This window comes from Kogia breviceps, chromosome 11, assembly GCF_026419965.1.
Source record: "Kogia breviceps isolate mKogBre1 chromosome 11, mKogBre1 haplotype 1, whole genome shotgun sequence".
In the NCBI taxonomy this organism is placed as follows: Eukaryota; Metazoa; Chordata; class Mammalia; order Artiodactyla; family Physeteridae; genus Kogia; species Kogia breviceps.
This window is the reverse complement of record NC_081320.1, coordinates 56,490,333-56,517,011: the sequence shown is the minus strand read 5'-3', so window position 1 is coordinate 56,517,011 and position 26,679 is coordinate 56,490,333. Positions and strand designations below refer to the sequence as shown.

General features: G+C 39.9%; 1 protein-coding gene across 9 annotated transcripts in view; it reads left to right on the top strand.

Annotated features, from left to right (window-relative positions):
- Nucleotides 1-26,679, top strand: part of CCDC85A (coiled-coil domain containing 85A) — a 198,598-nt gene that overhangs the window by 148,047 nt on the left and 23,872 nt on the right. For 5 of the 9 annotated variants that reach the window (XM_067007570.1, XM_059079045.2, XM_059079044.2 and 2 more), the window contains exon 3: nt 7,550-7,626. The exons of the other annotated variants lie outside the window; for them this stretch is intronic. In XM_067007570.1, coding sequence (XP_066863671.1) covers nt 7,550-7,626 — 77 coding nt within the window. The remainder of the gene's footprint in view (nt 1-7,549; nt 7,627-26,679) is intronic. 9 annotated transcript variants of the gene reach the window in all.

Here is a 26,679-nt window from a genome sequence, read left to right as displayed (position 1 = left end):
ACAGGAAGTCAATAAGTAAGTATTAAGTCCCTAGGGGAAACACCAGCAGTCACTGTGTAGGGTTTAAGGGAATATTTTCAAGTAGCATATTTGGGCAAAAAATGAAAACATGAAAATAAATAACATACAGACAACTAGGTAAAGGAACACCACAAGGCACTCAATATATGATTTCTTGGCAAATGATAAGAAGGAAAATGAAAGAGCTTTATGGAGGGAGCAGAATTTAAAACTGTAGAATTATTGATCTTCAGAGGTAAAGGGACTAGCCCAGCAGCACACACAGGTAGAAATCTTTGCAGCATCTCACTGAACATTCTCCAGACATTTCCAAGAACACGAATCATGTTATCATCTGAAGCAGTATATTCTAATCTTTGGATATTCTAATTATTAGAGGGCTGTTTTTCATAACATGCATAGAGAAATAAGGAGTATGGACTAGGCTGAGAATGATTATTTGGCAGGGGAAGGTGTGGGCAGAGACCCAGAGCTAAGTTGGGGCCAGTGAATAACAGTGAACAGGTTTCTACATGGGAGGAACGGTAGAAAATAACTATCTCCTATTTCTTTCAGATAGCCACAGAGAGAAGGGTCTGACAAGAGTAGAATTAGCTTCATAGATGATGGACCAGAATAAGACCTGACATCATTTTTTAACCTACTTAGGACAATTAAAGCTCCCATTAAAAATTTAAAAATTCTACCTCTGCCAATAAAGCAGCCTGAGTTAAATATTCAGGCAAATCCGAAACTGCTGATGCCAACAAGATTTTTTTTTTTTAATAAGTAAAGCATCAAATTATAGTGAGAAATGTAATCACTTATACTTCTGGAGCTCATACGAATTCTAAATAGGAGGCTGAACTTTGCTTGCCTGAGGAAGAAAGAGAAACACTTTTAGAACAGTAAAAATTTTTTAAATATATAGTTCTAAAGTCATTTCCTTCGGAATGTATAAAAGCCTGTGGATCGTGGGATTAACTTGGAACTAATTCAAGCAGCGTCTTTAGAGGTTGGGGTTTATTAAAGAGATTTGCCTCCAGATTTGAAATCACGTGACTGCTGGACTCTCTCTAGCCCAGGGAGACTAACTCAGTCACAGAAAAGCTAACATCTATGAACCCATAGCAGCAATAGCCTTCCAGATGATTGTCCTCCTTTATATTCTTCCAAATGCTGTAATTTGTTTTAGAATGGACCATTACCAGATCTTATTTTTCACCCTGAAATTCTGAAGACCAGACAGCACTTCATCTAATCAAAACTACTCAGAAGTTTGACCAACCTTAGACAGTTGGCAAATATCAACAGTAAACCTTTCATGTACAATAATCAGAGTAATCCTTGGCTGATTTCAAGGATGGGATTCCCCTAGGGAGAGAAACACTGCTTTAGACATCAAGGGGGAAATTAGAGGGTTTAATATTTCAACCAGAGTATTTTCAAACTAGCAGAGAAGAAAGTCGAGCTACTTTATATGATTGAATGCATTTCAGGTAAATTGAAATGAAATCAAGTCCAGGATATTGTCCAAGGAGAATATCAAGTTATGTTAAAGGTAAAAGTCCATCCGGAATACCTAAAATCAGGAAGAAAAAAGGAGAAGTTAGAATTGAACTGTCTATGTGAGAAGCTTGACATCTTAGTGATTAGAAGATCCAGGAAGGGAATCCGTGTGATGCCCCAGGAATGAAACAGAATCTTTTGAATGTATATATATAACTAATCCCCGGTGTTAGAGACCAAGTTCACTACCTTCTAGGCTTTATTCTCTTATCTGCCACATGAGTCAGGATGGGGGACAGGTTGGATTAGGGAATCTCTTAGGTACATTCCAGTTGTCAAATTGGAATCAATTAGATGTGTGTTAGTGGAATTCTTATGACTGTTTCTCATACTTGTTTTATTACAAGAGGTCCTGTGAACTTCTACGTGTAGGTTCAGAGAAAAGTGAGATACATGGAGAAAATGGTTTCTGCTTTGAAAACATGCCCAAGATTTACCCAAAGAACCTCTTGAGAATGTCATTGGATTTTCACATTGGTATTGTTTGCTTAACCTGGCTTTTCTAATGTGCAGACGTCCATAGATTTCCTAGGAAAGAGAAATAAAAGTTAAAAGGGGGAAGTTAAAAGCAAATCTCACCATTTGCATAGCTGTGATTTGACATTGGCTTTTTAGATCCCTGAATGTGGGATGCAACTTGGCTTTTCCTCCTTCTGTTTCCAGTATGTCCCTCTCTCTTCCTTCATGTGAATTCCTCCTCTCTTCCCTGTTTACAAGAGGATCATTCTTGTCCGTCCTGCGGCTCTACTAGCATCTCTGTCTCTCAAGCTTCTGGTGATCCATTAGTCAAGTTTCTCCTTCAGAAAAACTGCAACCAATATTGATCTTTTTGTACTCCTGTTTCACATGATTTAGCTCTGAATATCATATTACCTATTGCTTTTTTTTTTTTTCTCCTATCGCCCCTCAACTGGTTATATACTTCTTGAAGATAGGATCCTTCTTTAATATATTGTATATCTACATAGAGCAGCGGTCCCCAACCTTTTTGGCACCAGGGACCTGTTTCATGGAAGACAATTTTTCCACGGACGGGAGCTGGGGTAGACGGGTGGTTTCAGGATGATTCAAGCGCATTACATTTATTGTGCACTTTATTTCTATAATTATTACATTGTAATATATAATGAAATAATTATACAACTCACCATAATGCAGAATCAGTGGGAGCCCTGAGCTTGTTTTCACTTGCCACTCACTCACTGATAGGGTTTTTTGTTTTGTTTTGTTTTTAAATAAACTTATTGATTGATTTATTTTTTGGCTGCATTGGGTCTTTGTTGCTCCTTGTGGGCTTTCTCTAGTGGCGAGAGGAGACTATTCTTCCTTGTGGTATGCAGTCTTCTCATTGCAGTGGCTTCTCTTGTTGCAGAGCACAGGCTTTAGGCATGCAGGCTTCAGTAGTTGTGGAACACAGGCTCAGTAGTTGTGGCTCATGGGCTCTAGAGCACAGGCTCAGTAGTGGTGGCGCATGGGCTTAGTTGCTCCGCAGTACATGGGATCTTCCCGGACCAGGGCTCGAACCCATGTGCCCTGCATTGGCAGGTGGATTCTTAACCACTGCGCCACCAGGGAAGTCCCACTGATAGGGTTTTTTTTTTTTTTTTTTTTTTTTTTGCGGTACGCGGGCCTCTCACTGTTGTGGCCTCTCCCGTTGCGGAGCACAGGCTCCGGACGCGCAGGCTCATTGGCCATGGCTCACGGGCCCAGCCGCTCCATGGCATGTGGGATCTTCCCGGACCGGGGCACGAACCCGTGTCCCCTGCATCGGCAGGTGGATTCTCAACCACTGCGCCACCAGGGAAGCCCACTGATAGGGTTTTGATATGAGTCTGCAAGCGATTTATTATGGTCTCTGTGCAGTCAAACCTCTCTGCCAATGAGAATCTGTATTTGCAGCTGCTCCCCAGCACTCGCATCACCGCCTCAGCTCCACCTCAGACCATCAGGCATTAGATTATCATAAGGAGCGTGCAAACAAGATCCCCCGCATGCGCAGTTCGCAGTAGGGTTCACGCTCCTATGAGAATCTAATGCGGCCGCTGATCTGACAGGAGGTGGAGCTCAGATGGTAATCCGAGCCATGCGGAGCGGCTGTAAGTACAGATGAAGCTTCGCTCGCTCACCCACTGCTCACCTCCTGCTATGAGGCCTGGTTCCTCGGTACCCCTGATGTAGAGTATAGCCTCGTATTTGGCTGTTTTCTGCAGCAGCCTTGATTTTCTTTTGGAACCTCATTCTCAGAGTTCTGAAAGCCAAAGTGACATTCTGAAATCTGTTTTAACAGCTGTCAGCCACTGGTATAAATGTAATGATCAGTTCAAAAGATAGTACATTCTAATGCAGTTGTGTGTGTGCATACACGTGCATGTATGTATCACTTTATAATAAAAGCACCAATTTCTGTCATGTACTTCTCTTGGGAGCACAGTGGTACTCCACACTTCCTGGGTGTAATGGAAATGTGTATCTTATAGTTGACACCGCTCTGGAAGGTCCTTGTGTAAGGAAGGAAAAGGAAGCAGCAGCTTGGGGAAGGGATTGTAGCAGACATGGTCAAATATATTCCAGCACACAAGGGGCTCCTTTTCTTTCTTACACAGAAGATTTTATCTTTTTTTTTTTTTTCCTAATGATCAACCAGGACTGGGATGTGTGGATTGCGGTATATTTCTTGAAGTGGAATTTCTTATACTTTATTATGTTTTATTAAAATGTTTACATATTTTCTGTCCCATTATTGGTTATATACTAGTAGTTGGGCTTGGCTAGCCTATGATGCAATAACAAATAAATCTTGAAATCATGAGGGTTTAACAAAACAAATGTTTATTTCTCTCTCATGTCACAATTGAAGGATTGGATGGTTTCCTCAATGGCTCTTCATATAGGGACTTGGGGACCCAGTGATGATCTTCTAGTATATTCCAGAAAAAAGTTTGCCTGCTCCACTCCCATATAAAGGGAATATATAAAAAGTTTCTTGATGAATTAAACAACTAACAGCGTGAATTCTCTTTTATTCATGCAGATTAACTATACTTCCTGTCCCCCAAACCCCAACCCCCCACATACACACACGAGTGTTTTCATTCATCGTATCTGTTCATTGTTAGATAATAAGTGCAAAAGAGAGTGAGCTTGGAACAACAGGACCTTCTGGAACATAGCACATGGGTGTGTAATCCTAAAATGAAATTTGCATTCTGAGAAACTTAAGACTTGGAATAACTGGCCTTTTCTTCATTCCAACCCTTGTAGTACCCAACACACGTCAGTGACACAATAAATATTTGTGGAGCAAATGAACTCAAAACTTGCCTTAGCTTTGCCTTTACCTTGGAGCTAATTTGTTTTTTTACGTTACCTGTCTAAAAATCTTCCCTATCATTTCCTGTCCCTGCCCATATTTGCAGTGAATGCTTTGAAACAGAGATTTGGACTTCATCTGTTGTAACTTGACATTAAACATTGGAGTTAAGGAATGTTTTCCAAATTCAAGAATTTACCCTTTTTTGGGAACTGACATGATGTGACTTTCGTAATGTAAGTAGAAACTTAATGAAACCATCAAATATGTAAACTGCAAAGATTTAAAGAAGAGAAATAGATTAAAGTGACTGAAGATAGTTACTGAATTAAAATCCATTCAGTGGCATTTTTCAAATGTCACCTGAATCACTCTGTATAGAGTCATTTCAGCTGCTTTCAGTATCACAGCCTTAAGGATGATGCAGTATAGGGACAATAAAGATACGGTGTATGTCTGTCATACAGAGTGAAGTAAGTCAGAAGGAGAAAAACAAATACCGTATGCTAACACATATATATGGACTCTAAGAAAAAAAAAATGTCATGAAGAGATTAGTGGTAGGACGGGAATAAAACACAGACCTACTAGAGCATGGACTTGAGGATATGGGGAGGGGGAATGGTAAGCTGTGACGAAGTGAGAGAGGGGCAGGGACATATACACACTACCAAATGTAAATTAGATCGCTAGTGGGAAGCTGCCACATAGTACAGGGAGATCACCTCTGTGCTTTGTGACCACCTAGAGGGGTAGGATAGGGAGGGTGGGAGAGAGGGTGATGCAAGAGGGAAGAGATATGGGAACATATGTATATGTATAACTGATTCACTTTACTAACACACTATTGTAAAACAGTTATACTCCAATAAAGATGTTAAAAATAAATAAATAAATAAAACAGGAAATAAAAAGATATGGTGTAAATTGTGAACAAAGGAAAAAAGAATTTTATTTATGGTTTAAATAGACTATTTCTGAGCAACTTTTCACTCGAATGACCCTTATCAGGTGGTTGTTTTTTTAGAGTAAAGAGGGGAGCTTGCAAAACTGTAAATCAGGCAATCTACATTCACATTTTGATGATCAGCAAATCACTTATTCATTTGCTAGAGTAAAGTGGATTCATGAAATCAATAAGTTGGTTATTCATTTATGCCAGATACTTTCTTTTCTCTTTTGAAGAGTCCATAAAGCAAACACTTAACATTTCACTGAGCTAAAAAAATGAGAGCATATTTCTAGCAAATGTCTTCCGCTTCCTTTACCTTGTGTTTCTGTCTTGTTGAGAAATGCTCAAGGCAAGTCGTCACCGTTGGTGTGAGATCAGTGGATGGTTATATTAACGTTAGCGATGGGGACTTTCTGCAAACATTTGTGAAAACAGGCATGCTGTAGACCGGTTAGGGATGAGTTTAATTTTTACATTTGTGAATTAAGGACTGAAGTTTCTTATGTATTTTAAGAAAATAAAATGTTACCTTGTTGCTTTGGAGGTCACAAAATGGAATTGGGTTCATATAACCAATTTCCATATAAAAATTAAGAGTTTCTATGATGAATTTCAGATCAAGGTATAAATTTGCATGCATATCCATCCTAACTGCAGATTATTAGGGGCTCCAAATGTTTCCTTCTAAAATGCACTACCTTCTTGGCCTTGCTTCTTGCTCTTTTGTGTTTTTGAGGCTGAGGAACATGCACATGATCTGCTTTAAAATTAACTCTGGAAATATGCTCTGGAGGGATTCTTTGGTCATGTACATTTCACTATACCTGAAATATGTTTGCTCTTGGGTAATGAATGAATTGCAACTATGTTGCAGTATGATGCTGTGCAGTTGATTATTTTGGATTTAATGAAGAAGAGTCACTGTCAGATGGTTCCTCAAAATGAAAACTCCGCTTTGCTCCACGTGTGAACTTTTTCATAATGTAAAGCTATAAAATCGAGAGTTTCGCTATGGAACAGATACTAAGCATGATGCTGATTCTGAGCTGTCAGCACACACTTGAGCTTGTTGAAGAAATGAAAACAACAAATTTCAAGTCTGCCCTGGTTTACGTAAATAGGGAAAAGCTTGAGTCTCTGTCATGCTCAGCCAAAATCAAAGTCAAGATTCAGACTAACGTTATTTAGCCCTTTTGTAACTGTTCTCTAGGTGTAGTCATACTATCTCTAGATTTGTGAGAAGAACAAAATGTTGCTCTTAAGACTTGGAAAGTTTATTGAGAAAAATGGAGGGAGCTGGATATTTTAAATATCTTCTTATTTTCTTTCTTTTTTAAGACCTTGTAATTTCTCTGTTATAATGAATGTTACAGAAATTCTTATGTGTGGGAAAGCTTAAAATACATACACAAAATAAGTAGAAAAGAGGGAATAACTGTCTTCAACGTGTCTAATGTTCTGAAGGCTGCATGGTGTGCAGACGCCTACGGTCTTAACCACCTGTAAATTTCTCTGATTTTCCTTAACACTGTGCAGTTGTTCAGACTGCTTATGGTTTTAATGGCTTCTGTTATTGTTCTTCTGGGGAGAAATCTTTTTTTCTAAATATCAGATTAAGTAGTCACTACCTGATTTGAATAAATGGAGCCAGAAACATCCTGACAGTGTACCAGACAAGACCTGTGTGTATAATGTGAGTTCTTTCTTTTCAATTTTAGAATCAACCTTGTCCTATGTTAGGCAGCTGGAGGCAAGAGTAAGACAGCTGGAGGAGGAAAATCGCATGCTGCCCCAGGTGGGTGACTTCCAGAAGCTTATAGCTAGTCAGTGTCATTTGAGTTGTAGCATTTTATGTAGAATTTAAAGTCTCAGTTACATGATAGAAATCATTTTGTCAACAGCCATTCATCAATGTAGAGAGTGATTACTTTCCGTAATCAACCACTTACCCATCATATTGTCCAGATTCTTAAGTGTGATACTAAAGGGCACAGATGTCTAAAACATGAATGTAAAATCATTTTGAAAGGAAGAAGAAAGAGAAAATGAAGAGAAGTAGAAAGTGCTTTGATGGTACTGCTCACATCCGTCATGCGTGTTGAATATAGGGAACGGACTCTTATTTAAATGGAAAATGTGCTCATTTATGAGCTAGGGAAAGCTGCAGGTAGTTTGAAGAGTTCATATTTTAATTAAGTGAGTACTTTCTAAAATTCTTTGTGATGTAATTGAACTCTTTCAGTGCAACAAAGCAATCACAGTAATTGACAGTTTTTACTTTGGGGCTTAATTTTTTTTCCCCCGATGAATGTAAAATGGCACTTTTTCTGGGATTTAACGCCTTGCCATATGTTTTACCGTAAAAACTTTTTCCACGGGCTGATATCTTGGTGAGAATGATGTTGGTTGAGGTCGTGGTTCTTGGGAAGTGTTTTGTTGAAAAGTTGAACAAATCTGCTCATTCTAGCTTGGTTTCCTTGACAGCCAGGTAAACAGTAATGTATTTTAATATTTCATAAAAAGGAGTCTTCTCAGCATTTAGTCACTAGTGTTCTTTCTACATTCTGGTGACTATTTCTATTTCATAAGTGACTAAGAGAAAATTAAACCTCAAACAGCTAGTAAACAGTTTAAGTGTCAAGACAAAGACTGTTTATAATTCAAGAGAAGACATATAAACATTAATACAAAGACTTAATTAATGCAAAGGCTTTGGAAAGATATTTTAGGTCTTTTTAATCTTGTTTCACTTTTAAACTAGTTTTGCTCACTGATGAGGATTTGAGCTGTCAGGTACCACATGAGGGAATGAATGCCTCTCTCTTTCTTCCACTGGCCAGCCATCCAGCTAGAAATCACGAGATTAAATGAAATGAGTCTATTTCTCACCCTTCTCAAACTGTACATATGTCAATGCTCATGATGACAGAAAGGATTATTTGCAGTATGAAATAAAATACTATTGGTAGAGTTTTTTTCCTGTGCTCTTCTACACTTTTCATTTTTTAAATTTCTTTGCCATTTTCCCTTTTATATTGGATTCAGAGCATGTGCTAATACCCTTAACTGACAACATCTAATGTCTCTGTTCCAAGAAACCTAAAAGATGTAATTATTTTATATACGGTTATACCATCTCTCAGGCAACTGGGAATGTAAGTGACAAGAAAGAGGGAAAAAAAGAGATATGTTCCTTGGTTTTTCTCTGAGTGAGAACTGAAACTCATACGAAGTATTGAATGAATGCATGTGTGCTGCCTTACTGAAAAAGAGGCACAAAAATAATTATAAGATTGATTTTTAAAAATCTGTGAAAGTGAGTGTTAGAGGCCTTGAAGGGAAATCAGAAGAGTCCTCAACTATACTTGATATGTGTGTGCATATTTAAATGCTTGTGTAGTTAAGAGTAGAAGAGATTAAACCGCTTTCCAAATTAAACTATTTCCTCCAAATTCATATAATTTTAAAGGCATTGCTATTTTTTATCTAAGAAGATTGTTGTTTTTGTTTTTCCCCACAAGAAATGGCTAAGAAAGACCATGTTTTATTGAGCCTAAGATGTTACTGATGTGCGAAGCACCATTATCATGTGTACTATTCAGAAAGAAAAAAATGTTGTCAATTATACCATGTCCAATTCTTGCTGATTTAAGTGATGATAAAATGGAAAACAATGTTTTAGAATTAAACAGCTCTTTATGTGTCCAAAGCACTCTAATGCAAAGAAAATCTGTTGTTTGAAATATGCTATTGGACTTACACAACGAATGTCTATCTCAGTTCATAAACATTATTTCTGTTAAATTTCTGTATTTGAGAGCATTGCCTTCGTTTATAGCTAAGATAGATATGATAGAACCACAATTTGCAACTACTTGTATAAATATAACTGAAATGAACAGGGACATTAGGTGACATCTGAGGATGGAAAACAGTAAGTGGACCTTAGAGCAGTGGGAATCATGTCAAGTGAATCCTCGTGGAACTCTGAGACTTGGGCCAACTAGCAAAATTTATTCTTAGATGTTTATTGGTACTAAAACAAATAATCGTGAGACTTCCATGCAGAAAGGATTTATGACTGCATGATGTGAACTGATTTGCAAGGTCAGTTCAATGTGACAAGTTGACATCCTTGCATAAATTAGTATCAGTATCTGAACACTTGATTTCCAATTATAAGAGCTTGTTCACTGTGCCTTGATTAGAAGGTATTGTTTTTTACTCCCAAGTTTATAAAAAATATGTCCACTTGTCTTTGGATTAACAGTAATAAGAATATAGTTGGCAATTGGAATTCCAAGTATGTCAGATATCTTTTGTGATATCTGTAGCAAGGTCCTTTGCTGTTAGTTTAGTATTTAGACTAATTACATAAAACCTTTTCCTGGATGAAGAAATTTCCTTAATGCTTACTTTCATTCCTTATATAAAACTGTGTATAATGAACAGAAAGTCACAACTTTGCTCCTGAAATACATATTTAAAAATAAACTGGATGAGTGTCATAAATGCTTGTGGATATCCTTCTGGTTAGGTGCAAAGGCTTCCATTTCTTATGTGTAAATGACAAGGTTCCTCCCAGCTCTTGTATTTCATAGGCCTAAGTGTAATTAAAGCTTGGGTCCAGTCTTATACCCATGCGTAGTTACCAGGTCCCAGAAAGAAGGGTTTTTTTTTTTTTAGAAAATAGATAGAAAAATGCAGTGAAGATTGAGTTTGGTTCTATCTGGTGGTGAAGAGGAGCTCACAGAAGGCATGGATGAAACGTCAGTATGGATGCCATGGCAGGTCAGCACCTAGTAAGCACAGAGCTCTTGTCTCTGCCACAGCCTTTGCAACATCCTCGAGGGATCACTGAGCTACACTGTACGTCCACTAAGTAAACGCAGTATTTCGAAGGTATCTTAAAGTCAGAACAGTCTCATTAATTTCAGAAAATGCAGTATTATTTGAAAAGAAAATGCCTTTTTACTTTTGTTTTAATTTTGCGAGGAAGACAACATGAGGTCTACCCTCTGAACAGATTTTTAAGCGTTTAATACAGTATTGTTATCTATAGGCATGATGTTGTACTTCCGATCTCCAGAACTTACTCATCTCGCATAATGGAAAGTTTATACATGCTGATTAGTGACTCCCCATCTCTCCCTGCCCCTCCCCTAGCCCCTGGCGACCACCACGCTGTTCTTGGCTTCTGTGAGTTTGACTGTGTTAGACACCTCATATATAAGTGGAACCATGGGGTATTTGTCCTTCTGTGACTGGCTTATTTCTCTTGCCATACTATTGCCATTTAATCCAGCAATCCCACTTCCAGATAGTCACCCAGAAGAACTGCAATCAGGATCTTAAAGAGACATTCGCACTCCTGTGTCTATTGCAGCCCTATTAACCATAGCCAAGATGTGGAAGCAACTTTAAAGGTACATCAACGGGGCTTCCCTGGTGGCGCAGTGGTTGAGAATCCGCCTGCCGATGCAGGAGACACGGGTTCGTGCCCTGGTCCGGGAAGATCCCACATGCCGCGGAGCAACTAAGCCCGTGAGCCATGGCCGCTAGGCCTGCGCGTCCGGAGCCTGTGCTCCGCAACGGGAGAGGCCACAATAGTGAGAGGCCCGCATACCGCAAAAAAAAAAAAAAAAAAAAAAAAAAAAAAAAAAAAGGTACATCAACGGATGAATAGATAATGAAAATGTGGCATAAACATATAATGGATCATTATTCAGCCTTTTGAAAAAGAAGGAAATCCTGCCATATGAGACAACAAGGATAAACCTTGAAAATGCTTTTTTGAAAGTTGGTGTAAGTGATCACTAAAGATAACCTGGACCTGGGATATTCTCCCTTGAACACATAAACTAACATGAGCATTTTTTACAGATTATGTTTATAAAAGTATTTCGCACGATTGCATCTACCCTCTCGTAATATATACCTGTAATGCTAAAACTGCTCAGACTGGTCTGTCAGCTCCACTGTGTACATATTTAATACAATATGAACCCTGAATGAAGGTTGTGTGTTACTTAAATAAATGTAGCTGCTAGCTATGAAATTTTGTTAACTTTCAAATCCAATGAGGTAAAGTCACCCACAGTGTCTTAAGTAAGCATTTATAAATTACAGACCTGAGATGGTGTAAAGTTGTAGTTGTAAAGGAATTTCATATCAAATTGAAAAGCAACATTTCTATCTCAGGTATATTTACACATAGACACAAGCTTGCTCTGGATAAAAAGGCATTGATTTTCAAATCTGACTAGAACCTGACATATGAGATTGGACAATCCCCTCCCTTAGAAAAAGCATATAAGGTTCACAGAGTCTGGGAGTATAGTCCTGGGCAGTCAGCTGATTACAGACAGACTCAGGCTAAGACACAGGCCTATTCAGTGTTCTTTCTAGTGTACACACAGTGCCTGCATCAATCATTTCATACCATTAACTTAATTCACTGGAATTAAGCTGCTAAGTCTGTTTTTATTTTATTGTCAAATTGTTTTTTTAACCCTTATCTTAAAAATTAACATTGGATCTGCTTAGCCGTCTAAGATTTGTTAGACGTTTATTCTATTCCTGCTTTTAAGGGAAGTATTGTTCTTCAAGCCGCAGTATCATAAATGAAAGAAAAATGCATTTTAGAGCCTCCTCCTCCCTGACATATTTCCCAGATACTTCAGAATCATAAAGTTTTATTGTACAAACCCACAGACTCATATCTGCATGAAAAATTCATACTTAACAGAATGTGGTCAGAGAAGGTCTTTCCGTTTGGATGATTTGGAGGTAGGTGGGTAGGGAAACATAGATAGGGGTAGTGGTTTTCAAGGCATTTCCCAGTGGCATTTGATATTTTAGCCTAAATTCAAAACCCTTGCTTGGATCTCTCTGCTCATTCCATTGTCCTTTTCTTGATGGTCACAAAGGTTTTTGGTTGTTTTTTTTGTTTGTTTGTTTGTTTGTTTTTTTGCGGTACGTGGGCCTCTCACTGCCGTGGCCTCGCCCGTTGCGGAGCACAGGCTCCGGACGCGCAGGCTCAGCGGCCATGACTCACGGGCCCAGCCGCTCCGCGGCATGTGGGATCCTCCTGGACCGGGGCACGAACCTCACAAAGGTTTTTTAATCCAGACGTAGCCAATATGTTTATGTGCTATGTCTGCAATGCAGTCTGTTCAAGGAGAAAATATCTTAAAGTGGATAATGAAGAATACCTATCTGATGATTTTATTATAAATAGTACTATCCTTTGAAGACATCAGTTACTTTTCAGATACAACCATAAGGTAAAAACTAATATTTTTAAAGCTATTTTCACCTATCTTGTTTTGAGTTTGGAGTTTGCATTGTGGAGAGGGCTAAAGACAAGAAGCAAGCAGTTTGCTGTAAATCCAAAGTCAATTAAGTACATTTGCTACAAGTCTTACCGGGAAATCTGTCTTTTCCTCTAATACTCTGGCACCAACATCTGCTTGGAAAGCACTGTGTGTCCTTTATGCCCCAGAGACCCTCTCCAGAACAAACCACCCACCTCTTGAGACCAGGGTTTTAGGGCAAGTTTTCCAGCATCACTGTAGGTGCCTGGTGTCCTATGCCTGCCCTGGGCTGTGGGTTCAGCAAATGGTTAGAAAGGCACTGGCAACTTGGAGCACCACTGAGTGGGCCCTTTTCAGCAAGTGTTTCTCTTTCTGTTGTGCTAGCACACACACAAGAGTCTAATTTTAGGAGTGGAAAGGAAAAATCTCCCTCTCGTGTAATTCAGTTGCAATGTGGCCTCAACAATGCAGTCTTTCAGTGCACTGGGAAAGAGGCAGAGCCATTTTCAGAGCAGTTCCTGAATAAAGGAAAGAAGCTGTCACCATTGCCACAAGTGCTGAGGAGGGTACCCAGGAGCTGAAGAAATCGAGCCCCTCACTTCCATGGCAACACACCCCAGGTCCAGCATCTCATCTTGGAAAAGCTCCCTCACCTATGTGCTTATGCAGATTGCTGGCGTGCTGGCCAGAGATTGGGGGGGCGGGGAGGATTGTTTCTCTCTGATATGTAGGTTTCCCCCCTGTGCTTTTCCTCTTGTGCTCTGGAAGTATTTATCTATTGTATCGCTCTTTCTCCTTTCCACATTTTCTGACTTATGTTTTGCAAGTCATTTTTGCCTTATCAGGTCATAAATATATGGCTCTTCTCGGGTTGGAATTGCTCTGGAAGAAAGATCAGTAACTATAGCACAAAAGCAGACACAGAGTAGTGCTTTCGAGGATGCTAAGAGCGAATGGTGGTATCTCCTTCAGTTGTTATTTGCATGGAAATTACCTTTGTGGCACTCAGGAGGAGCAACTTGCGCAAAAAAGCTTTTCATGGATAGCAGCTCTAATTAGGTTGCACAACCTGAGTAGAATCTGGATGCTACTGATAGAAGAAATTAGTTAAATCCATTAAGGGCTGGTTGCTGCTAGAGCCATATTTGGGGAAAAAATGGACTCCACCAGAGAAATAGTGCTTGTGGATTACAATTTTCTCTAAATCACCGTGATTTATATAACTCAAGAAAAGGAAAAAAGCTTTTTCTGTATAGAGTTTTCAGAGGAGATGGGTACTACACAAGTGGTGTGGGTGTATTGGAATAAAAGAGACAAATAGATATGGGAAGTAAGTTGATGGGGGAAAGTCATGCTGGAGAACCTAAATACATGGAGACTGGATTAAGGGAAAAGTGAAAATCTATCAGAGAAAATATCAAAGAGAGTAAAGCTCACAGCAAAAATGTCTAAAGCAACATGGAGTCTCTCAGAGTGAAGGGATTTGCAACATTCTTCTGTCACCCCCTCATGCTTAAGGATTCTTGTTTGCGAATCTGTTACATGATGAGAAATCTTATTTCTCATGAGGGAAAATAGGTGAAATAGAAATGCAACAGGCAACATAGCTATACTACTTATTAAACTTATTTATATATATATATATATATATATTTGTGCGGTACGCGGGCCTCTCACTGTTGGGGCCCCTCCCGTTGCGGAGCACAGGCTCCGGACGCGCAGGCTCAGCGGCCATGGCTCACGGGCCCAGCCGCTGCGCGGCACGTGGGATCCTCCCAGACCGGGGCACGAACCCGTGTTCCCTGCATCAGCAGGCGGACTCTCAACCACCGCGCCACCAGGGAAGCTCAATAAAATTATTGAATTTAAAAGGTACTCCACTGTTAGGGACTGTGGTATCAATAATTCATATTTAACAGTGTTGCCTTTTTATAGCTATACTGGTATGTTAGTAATTTTAAAACTAGGGCATATTTTTAAAAATTTGTCTTTGATTTGTAGTAGCCATATAAAATAGTAGCATTTTTGTTACCTGTCCTTGGCAGAATTTGTCACCAAAAACAATGGGACTCTCTCAGCACAAAGTTTTGCTGTGTAGTAATATCAACTAGAATCATGGGTATTTGAATGGGAAGCAATATGGAGGAATATTTGGGGAAAATTTGGGATGGAACTACAAGAGAAATTGATGTTGCCTTGTCCTGTAGAAATGGCTCTCTACTCTTATTATTATTATTTTTTAATCCAGAGTGGAGTCAAAAAATTTTTATGAGGTAAAGATGAAAGAGTCTTCCCTTTTCTTGCTTTTTCTAATGGTAAGAAAACAGTCTCAGAGAAGGTGGTGGAAAGTACTGTGTGATGTTTGACTTGGGGATTAAATTAAGCAAATTAAATGTAAATACTACTGAAATATGGAAATCAAAAAATGTAAATGATGAAAACCTTGCTTAGTTGACACTCGTAAAGGCGTGGAGACTCCTGTTGGAGCACAGTCTCACTTTGATCTCCATTTCCCGCTGGAGGTCACTACCTCTCTGACTGATGGAAAAGAGGCATCTGAACTGTGCTGTCCTCCTCTTCTTTCTGGTTCAAATCTTTCCTACAGTGGGGTTTAGGCATTTTTCATGTAAGGGTCTAAACGTCTAGTTTCTTTCTTCGCTGTAGCCCGAGGAAAAGGATCACATTTATAGCACAATAAAAATTAAAATTGGTGCCTCTTAATAACTGGTAGTTACCTATATCAAAATGTAAAGTAGGCAAATATAAATGTAATATAGGCAATGCCTATATATTGCCTAAGTATAAATCCAATATAGATAATAAATGTAGTATAGGCAAATAATCATATTCTTTGACAAAGTAAGACAGTTTAAGTAAATAAATTTCTAAGTGATTTGAGACTTTCCTAAATTATACTTAAAAAGCTATCAGTGTGTGAAAAATAAGCAAAATATAACTAAGTTGTTTTTAGAAAGCTGAGACATGGTCAGCCGTGACTTTAGACTCTGTTAATAATCAAGTAATTAAAGGAGTCACTGTGAATACGCTAGAACAAGCACTGAATGGGGATTACAAGAACTAGGACTTGGCCTAAAGAGCTGCTGGACCAGGATGATACCCTAACCTCTGTGAACCTTAAATGTCTTGACTAGAAAAGAGGATTGTCAAAGGTGAGGTGGAAGGTTCTGCTCAGCGCTGCAAATCCATGACTCTTTATCCAGAGAAAGTTTGTGTATATGTGTAATGTATACACAAAAGAGGTGTGCCCCTTTTAATTTTGATATAAAGTTCCCCTAAAACTACAGGTGGGCATCATATTGGATCTTGTATTTACAGGTGTGTATTTAGTGTATATTTATGTCATTGTGGGTTATTCTTCCTCATTGTGTTCTAAAGTTAATAAAATTTCATCAGACAGCTATTAAATTTAAGTAACGTACAGTCTTATGTATAAATCTTTGAGGCTCATATCATATCAAGTATGCATGTAATGGGGCTCACATACTAGTCTGGGCAGCATTAGCTTATGTATATTTTGAGAGATAATGTGCAATCCCCTTATTTATATAAAATTATATGTAATGAACATAAAGGCACTAGTTTTCCCTAACAATATACACATTTAAAAATAACCAAGATGAGTGTAATGAATGCTTATAGATTTCTCTCCGGTCAGATACAAAGGCCTCTGTTTCTTCACTGGTAAGTGTGGTTTCTTTCAGCCCTGAACATTCTGAGCCCAAGGATAAATAAAAGCGTGTGTGTCCGTCTTATACCCATGCAAAGTTACCAAGTCCCAGTATGAAGGGGTCTGTAGTCAAGAACAGATAGAGAAATGCAGTGAAGATTGAGTTGGTTCTATCCAGTGATCAAGAGGAGCCCTTGGGAAGTATGCATGGGTATCGCTCATCACCTGGCGAGCACAGGCTCTTCAATCTGCCATGGTCTCCGTAGTACTCCACAAGCATCGTTGAGCGCTGTACTCTACACCCAGTTTGTGAACACAGTATTTCAAAGGGAGCCCAAAAGTGTAAATGGTCCTATTACTTTTTAAAAATTCAGTATTACCGATTAGGTATCATCATTTGAGAAAGAAATGCTTTTTCAAAGTTGGTACCAATGATAAAGATCCCCAGAACTTAAGATATTCTCTAAGCACGTAAACCAGTGTAAACGTTTTTTTACAAATCACTGTTAAAAATATTTCAAAGGGGGACTTCCCTGGTGGTCCAGTGGTAAAGAATCGCCTTACAATGCAGGGGACGTGAGTTCGATCCCTGGTCAGGGAACTAAGGTCCCACGTGCTGCGGGGCAGCTAAGCCCGCGGGTCACAACTACTGAGCTCGCGCGCCTCAGTGAGAGAGCCCGCATACCACAAACTACAGAGCCCACGCGCTCTGGAACCTGTGTGCCACAACTACAGAGCCCATGCACCCTGGAGCCTGCACGCCACAACTAGAGAAGAGAAAACCCACATGCCACAACTAGAGAGAAGTCCGTGCACTGCAATGAAAGATCCCGCATGCCTCAACGAAGATCCTGTGTGCCGCAGCTACAGACCTGACACAGCCGTAAATAAATAGATAAAAGATTTCAAAGGATTTCATATAATAAATGGAGAATGTTATTTCACAAAGTTTTTAAAATTACGATGAATGAGACCATCAATATAGGAAATGTTAGCAAATCAACTTTTATTTACCTCTAATTTATACCAAAACAATATGTATTCTTCATTTTAAAATGTAACATACTTTTCAGGAATTCAATTATGAAAGAAGCCAAAATAGATTACTGTGAAAAAGAGATGACAAAGACACGAGATATCAGATATTAGTCTTTTTCAGTGCGACTAGACTGAGGAGAATAACACAAGAGGCCCTGCATATGAATCAAATGGCAGCTATTCTGGGATCCACAGAAAGCAGACAGTGTTCTTTCAAAGGAAACTTATTTATTGCGGACAACTGTAGACTGTAGACTAAAGCACCTGAAATAAAAGCCAAGAAGTGGACCAGGCCTTTCTTTAGATTCTGTGGTTGTCGCAGAGAATGAAAGAAAAATGGTAGGAGGTCCGTTGCGAGACAGTGATCAGTGTCACTTTAACAGTTCACATGGAACTTTTCTTTATTATCTTTTAGATTGTGTGCTGTGGAGCCTGTGTAAACTGGTGGCATGTTGACATACGAAGCTAATTAAAGCATGGGTAGAGAAGCAGTATGAAGAAAGAGAGTGTATGAAATAACTTACAGGCTTCCCTTTAATTGTTTTACGACTTGAGGGCCTTTACTGGCTGGGTAAATAATTCTTAGTAGATTTAGGGTTATTTTAGAGTTTAATCTAGAAATTCTACAACGTAGTTTCTGTATTGCTAAGCAATGGGGTACTTGGAAAAAACAACCCACCCACACGTGTAAATGTGGCATTCCTGAAAGTCATGGTAGACTGTGTTTGCTCAGGCCAGGCCAGGCCAGGCCAGCACAGGTTGGGTGGGTGGATGGGATTCTGGGCACTCAGCCCCTGGGAGCCTGCCTTTGGGAGCTGCTCGCTCCTCAAGTGTACAGGTTTCCCTGGCCTCCATAGTGTGGTCCTGACTTTGGCTGTTGACGGGCTGCTGTAGTGAGGTCCTGGCCCTTCCCCAAGGCTCCTATGATCAGGTCTCCCAACATTCCCTGGGCTGAGAAAATTGCCCAACTCCTGCTTGTGATCCACCTTGTTCCAGGCCCAAAGCCTATAGAAAAAGTACTTCTTACTACAGGGTCCTAGTGTTAAGCCCGGAAATCAGAGGTGGGAAGGAAGAGGTACTAGTAGTGAAGGGACAGCCTATTCAAAGATGGTTGCTCCCTTCTGAAAGTATTTCATTATCCTTGTTTCAGGTGTCTCTCCCTGGTCTAATTCTTTCCTTTGGGAGAACGTCTTGTCCTCAAACTTTTCGATATCTCACAAAAATCCACTCATCTCAGATACTTGTGATCTCAGGAGTGCTTAGTTGAGGCACACGGATCATCGAGCCCTCTTTCAGAATTTTTATCCTCTTTCAGATTTTTGTAACTTCCGTAATATAGTTTGGAGAAGTAGAAGCAACTTTTGAGTTATTTTTTTTAAAAAGAGAAAAAGAAAACGCAAGGAGACAGCTAACCTTGCTTTAAAACCCTTGGACTAATTAGTATTTTGGTAGTTTTTTTCATCCAGCTATTGCTCTTAGCAGTTCATTAGAAGGAAGATTGGATACAGAAATGTAAGGATCATGGAGGAAATGTAAATCTGATGTAAATGTAGTATAGCAAATAAAGGAATTTGATACTGTCTTTTCTTGACCTAAGATGCCTCTCATTTGCAGCAGAACAACACGTGAAGCAGAAGTTCTAATGTTTGACAGATAACAGAAAAAACTAATAAACCCAGGCACAGATGGGAGCCATCCTGGACTTATGTAAAAGCTGGCTCTAAGAAAAGCTTTTTAATAGTCAAAATATTTCAGCTGTTTTTTGCCATTCAAGACCAGTGTGTCTTAATGTCAAAAAGAGAATTTTTTTATTTAAACATTTTCGTATGCTAGGAAATTTAATAACCCTGACTACAGAAATATCATAAAAGTAAAACATAAAATACACACTCAGAAATAAATCACAACTCCAGTAAATGTGATCACAAATAAATTGTGTGGGAGTGATGGGCCTTTACCCTTTTGAATGCCAGGCATGTACTGAGTGCTGGAAGTTAACCGAAGCTACAGTTAGAAATTGGATGCTTTCTTTCCGGCAGAGTTTTAGACAGAGGGGACTTTAGCAACTGCATTTTGAAATTCGTTATATTGTTTGGGACAAATTCCATTCACTTTTCAGCCCCTGTTCTCATCCCACTCCTATTTTAATGTGCACAATTCCTTAACCAGCAAAACTCACATGCGTTTGTTGAGGAGTTCCACAAATGGTGAGGTGGTTAGTGATGGCAGCTCACATTTATTGCCAGTTGAAAAGGACTTTGGAGAGGTCCATTTAAGACTGGACCCTCTACTAAATGGTCATTTGTAAAGAAGGTGGCTTACGTGGCCTCACAGCATTCGTTTTATTAAAGAGGATTCTCTTGGTTAGGGAAACCAGTTGTATTGAGCTTTTGACACTTGAGAACAAGATCAAAATGGGTATGAGAGCAGGTAAGGGCAGCTGCCCTTCCAATGTTTTTCACTTTAAAATAAGCACCCTGCTCAGGATCTTGATGTTGACACGGTTCTTCAGAGTCAGTTACCAGAATGTGATAAGACATCTCTCGACTCCAGGTGGTTTCTCAGGGCTTCAGGGCTATAAATGATGCCAGAGTAATTTGTGAGTCAATAGACTTTAACTAGTCTTTCAACCAGTAGAAAATGTTCAATTTTGTTATCACATTGATTTTTAATACCTTATTGCCTTATTAAACTGTGCTTTTTATTTTATTTTTATTTTTATTTTATTTTTATTTTTTTTTTTAACATCTTTATTGGAGTATAATTGTTTTACATGTGCTTTTTATTTTAGATGTATCTTTATGGTAATTCTGTTTGAAGGCATCAATCCTACTGGTTTTAAGCATTTGTTCAGAATCTTAAGTCTTTAGGGCCCCAGGAGAGACCCCATTATAGGTCATGAAAAGGATAGTGTCCAATTCTTTTATTTGTGTATGTTCTTTCTTCTTTTAAATGATGAGGTTGTAACCTAAAACGGACCTTTCTTTCTGTGAGAAACAGCTTGGACCACAGCAGGATGGATGATTTAGAAAAATCTGTGACCCTTGCAGCTGGGTCTGCCTCAGGGCACAGGATGTGATGGTTGAACCACCCATTCTATCCTGGAGGCTTGTTTAGGTCACAAGCACTAACCACAGCCTGAGTATCAGCTGACGTCCTGGGTATTGGACCAACACGGAGTCCATCTTGGGATACTGATTCCCATCCTGACCTTGGCCCCTATGATTATTGCAGGTGAGAGTGTGTTCACTAAGGGGCAGAGGCAAGGTTTATGTCCAGATTTTCTGTTACCACTGGTCTAGCATTCTTCCCATTTTGCTGAAACTTGTCACGTGGCAAGTATGTTTCTCTTGAAGCAAGTTAGTTTTGAAAATACCACGACCAGCACCATCACCACCACCTCCATCCAAAACAAACCTCTGGGGTGGTATCATTGGGGTGTGAATTGGGAATTAGCCCAGAAACCCAGTTTATTTACTAGTCCATCTGTTTTGCTGTTCACTGAAGAGTTTCATCGCTCTAATAATGATTTTCTCAGCATAGGGAGATCTCATCCTTTTCTCTGTCTTAAGGACGTTTCTAGTCTGTAGATAAATGATAACTCAGGAAAAAATATTTGTCCACTTATCACTTATCTTCTGGTTCAGTTGTAGTTTCTCTTTAAGCTGCTTGCCTCCTTCTCTAGAAACGTCCCAGACTATTCCAATCTGCAGTGACCTTGTTATCTTCTAAACTAGGGTTTGGTGCTTTTTTAGGAAAAGGGCAGATAGTAAACATTTTCAAGTTTGTGAGCCATATGGTGTGTTGCAACTACATGTCTGTCACTGTAGCACCAAAACAGCTGAAAACAAATGCAGAGTATCTAAAGGAATGGGTATGGCTGTGTTCTGATAAAACTTTGTTTATAACACAGGAGAAAGAGGCTTGATGTAACTCTGGCAGTAGTTGGCTGACCCTTGTCCTACACTAAAAATATTTATGTGTCAATTGCTTGGGTTATCTGTTAATATTATTTTTTAAAAAATTGGTCTCTCATATTGTTACATAAATTTGCATTTGTACATAGAGAATTTATTGTATGCAAATACTTTTCTCAGTAAGTATTATTTATTTTTTCATTGGTTTAAGTTCCTTTGCCTTATCATCCCCAAACCTGCCCTGAGTAATCGGTATCTGGTATGTGAAAAGTGCTGCAATTAAACCAGAGGAGTAGTTGAGCAAGAGGTAAAGGTATTCTCTCCTAGCAAACCACTTAGCTTTGGAATGATTTTGCTGGGGATCCACATGCTTGCATTTGACTTGAAAAGGCAAGTCCTCCCATACAGGAAGGACAATTGTGGTGCTAACAGATAGGAAATTTGTACTTTTCTGAAATGCATATGTATGGTGACTGAATCTGTACTTTAGTGAGTGAGTGATGATATTGCTTTTGTGTCCTGGCTATTCTTGCATGCCTTCAAGAAATTGCTGGGAAGGTAACATGGGGCAGGCTTGTCTTTAAAATAGATACCGTACAGCTGGTGGCTTGGGAAGAACGTGAATTGCTATATAGTCCCTCACAGACAAGCAAAATTCGAAATCAGTGTTTATCAATGAATGAGGAAAACCATTTCTGGCTTGGGAGGAGGTCAGAAATCAATTAATCTCCCTTTTCCCTTAAGTGAGGGCATTTCATGAAAGAATAAGAAATAGGGAGATCACTGATGAGAATTAAGTGAATTCTGTGTTTTCAAGTCCTTCATATTAATCTTCTCCTCTCTCATCACCTTTGTTAAATATGTGGTTTTAATTGTGGTCTGTGTGCACCTGGAAAGGAAAGGCGAGAAGAGAAAGGCCTTCGGTTGGCTGTACAGTGTCTTTTCCTTCATAGGGGCTCTGCAAGTTGCTTTGGAAACAACAGGAACACAGAGGCTAGTTCAAGTCTCCAGCATGTTTCCTGTGGATCAGGAAGTGAGAAGTGAGTGAGAGGACTAGGCAAGTGAGAAGAATCCTCACTTGTCTTTTTGTCTTTGTCACCAGGAGCGACTGACATCAGAAGAGCCAAGAGGGAGAAGGGAGCTTAAAAAGAGCCAAGGGCATTCGCAATGCTTAGGTGGTGACTGGTGGCAACCTGGCTATTAGCAAGCCTGTCTCTATAGTGTTTAGTGTTTTCAGAGTGCTTTGCAAATCAGGCTTCTTAGTTACCCTTCACAGCCACCACATGAAGCTAATTGATAGGCCTCTCCCTTTTAGCACTGAGGACAAGTGACTTGCTGAGGGTCAGGCAGTGAGCTGCTTATGGAGCTCATTAGTCCCTGGGTCATCAGTCTTGTGGGTTAGCAAAATATTATTTCCTTTTTTTTTCTAAAAACAGCTCTAGCCAGCCTTGGAAAACATATTACTGCTGGTAGACCTGATTGTTTTCCAGGATGATACTATTGTAAAAATTCTAACTTAAAAATATTTTTTTAAGATTTGCCTTTCTTGTTTTTTTTTGTTTGTTTGTTTTTTCTGTTTTTTTTGCGGTATGTGGGCCTCTCACTGTTGTGGCCTCTCCCGTTGCGGAGCATAGGCTCCGTACGCACAGGCTCAGCGGCTATGGCTCACGGGCCCAGCTGCTCCACGGCATGTGGGATCCTCCCGGACCGGGGCACGAACCCATGTCCCCTGCATTGGCAGGTGGACTCTCAACCACCGCGCCACCAGGTAAGCCCAAGATTTGCCTTTTTTAAAGCTTCATAATGTCACTTTTCAGAAAAATTTAGCTGTGCATTTTAAACTTTAGCCAAGTCCTTTATTTAGTAATGATCTCAGAACTTTGGCCCTTTTATTCCTCTTAAGTTCTTCAACCAGAGACTTCAGGAGAGACTTAAGGAGAAAAAAATTTTTTTAACTAGGCAGACTTGGTTTGTGGCATTAGCTGTGGTCAAAATTTGTATGGAGGGATGAGGTGAAACTGTTTTATATTTCAGGTTTTTTTTTTTTTTCTTTTGGCTGCATTGGGTCTTAGTTGCGGTGCACAGGCTTCTCTCTAGTTGTGACTTGCAGGTTTTCTCTTTCTAGTTGTGGCATGCAGGCTCCAGAGCACATGGGCTCTGTAGTTTGTGGCATGTAGGCTCTCTAGTTGAGGGGTACGAGCTCAGTAGTTGTGTGTGGGCTTAGTTGCCCCGCAGCATGTGGGATCTTAGTTTCCTGACCAGGGATGGAACCCACGTCCCCTGATTGTAAGGTGGATTCTTTACCACTGGACCACCAGGGAAGTCCCTCAATTATTCTGTCTTTTCTTCCCAGAATCTCATAGAGGCTAGACAAAAGCAGTAACCTTGCTTTTTGGAATGAGAGATGTTGACATTTATTGTTCAGTTAGTACAGGGATATTCATTCAATGATGAGTGACTAGTGGGCTTTCTCTGCTTTTCTTAATATAACCAAAACAACCCCTAACAAACAGGGAATGGGATTTCTGTAGGTCATGGAAGGCTGATGACTTGTATTGACCATTCATTCAATATTTTACCCCTCAAGTATTTTTTGAGCATCCCTTATATAGAGATACTGTTTTAGACAATGGGGATACAGCCCTGAATAGGAAATTCATGCAGCTTACATCTTAATAGGTGGATTATTCTTTTAAAACCATAAATACGTATTATTGGGAAGTGATAATCACTGTAAACAAAACAAAAGCAGGGTACAGAATTGGACAGTGACTGGAGTAAGGGGGTATTTTACATGGAGTTAGAAAAAGCCTCTCTGAGGACATGAAATCTAAAGAGACCCAAAGGAAGGAAAAGATTATGGCTAGAACAGAGTCTTGCAAGAAGTGAGAACAGCAAAGACAAAAGCCTTAGGTAGGAATGAGATGGGCATGTTTAAGGAAACAGGAGCTAGAAGGCTAGAGTGGCTGGAACAGAATGAGTGAGACAGAGAGTAACAGGATGTGAAGTCAGAGACGGGCAGGGAACTGACCCTGTGGGCTTTGTTGACCAAGGTCGAGCATGTGGATTTGGGGTCTGAGTTGATGGAAAGCCATTGGAGGAATTGGGTGAGGGTATGATATTATCTATTTACATTTCCCAAAGGTCTCTGCGAATATTGGGTTGAAACCAGGCTAAAGATAGTAGAGGGAGGGAGAGGGGACATAAGGACACTCCATAGGGAGCTACTTTGGTAGACTGAGAGGGCTGATGGTAGCTTAACTAGGGGTGGAAATGGTGAGGAGGCATGGATTCACAACGCTATATATTGAAGTAGAGCTTCAATATATAAGGGAGTGCTTTATGACAGATTAGATGTGGAATATAAGGGAAAGAGACCGCATATGGCTTCACCGGTTGGGTACCGACAACCCCAGGAAGAACTGTTTACAGAGACTGTGCAGTGAATAGTAGCCCGGGGAAGAATCAAGGATGATCCTTGGATTTTGATCTAAGCAACTGTATGATTGGTGGTGCTTTTTACTGAGATGGGGAAGATTGGGGGGAACAGGTGAAGGGGTGCAGGGGAATCAAGTTCTTTGGGGGCATGGTAAAGTTGAGATGTTGGACATCGACGAGGCGATGTCAGATGCGAGTTAGATGTATACATATGGAACTCAGGGAAAAAGGCAGGGCTGGATATAAAAATTTGAAAGAATACATGGCTATGGGACTGAATTAGAAATTTTTATGAATGAGTGTTGAGAAAAAAAAAAAGTGGTTTGTGGACTGTGCCCTGGGACACTGCAAGATTTAAAGGTAGGGAATGAGAGAGGCATACAATGCATCCTAAATTATTTATGTTAGGAACTAGTGCACAGATAAACGTATTTTAAAATCACTTATTTTCTTCCTCCCCTATTAAGAGCAGTTTGTGAAAATTGAGCTTATGTCCCCACGACGTTTCCTTTTGTGCTTTAATGGTGTTGTCACTAATGGGAGATCTCATTTCACCCTGTTGGTGATTTTATTACTACCATGTGTGCAGACATTATGTGGCCTAGATTCATTTGGACCACTCTTTTTTTTTTTTTTTTTTTTTTTTTCCCGGTATGCGGGCCTCTCATTGTTGTGGCCTTTCGCGTTGCGGAGCACAGGCTCCGGATGCGCAAGCTCAGCGGCCGTGGCTCACGGGACCAGCCGCTCCGCGGCATGTGAGATCCTCCCAGACCGGGGCACGAACCCGTGTCCCCTGCATCGGCAGGTGGACTCTCACCCACTGCGCCACCAGGGAGGCCCTGGACCACTCTTGTTTTTGTAAACCTTTAACAGTCCAATCATGGTGAATTGCTCTGAGGTAGAGCTTTCCACAAAATGTTACGGGTGAACTGCAGTCTGACAGGCAGCCGTTGGTATTTGTGTTACGAATGCATGTCCTAGGGTGGTAGCTGCCTTTGGATGAAGCTGACTCTTCCTGCCTCTCCGTTGACCTCTCTCATATCTTGACCTCCCCATTTTGTGTGGGAGCTTCGGGGACTGGAAGACACCTTGAAGATACCGTAGACCCTTCCTTTTGCCAAAGCCAGGCCAGTGAAGACCACCTCACGGTGTAATATTTCTCAGTAACCTCAGCAAGGAATTGTCCTAGATATCTGTTGAGTCCCTGGGGCTCTAGCTACATGTCCTCCACTGGGCTCTGAAGTGCTGAGGTATTTAACACAATCATTTACTCAGCTTTGCTCTGCAAGCCAAATGCAATGTTAATTAGAATTACTTTTTAAAAAATGTATAATTTATTAAAATCAACACAATTCATATACAAAATGTTAACATGGCAGTCATTAAGTTTGTTAAGCACTTCAGATACTGAAATGTTAAAACAGCAAAATTACACTAAGCAACTTTCGCAT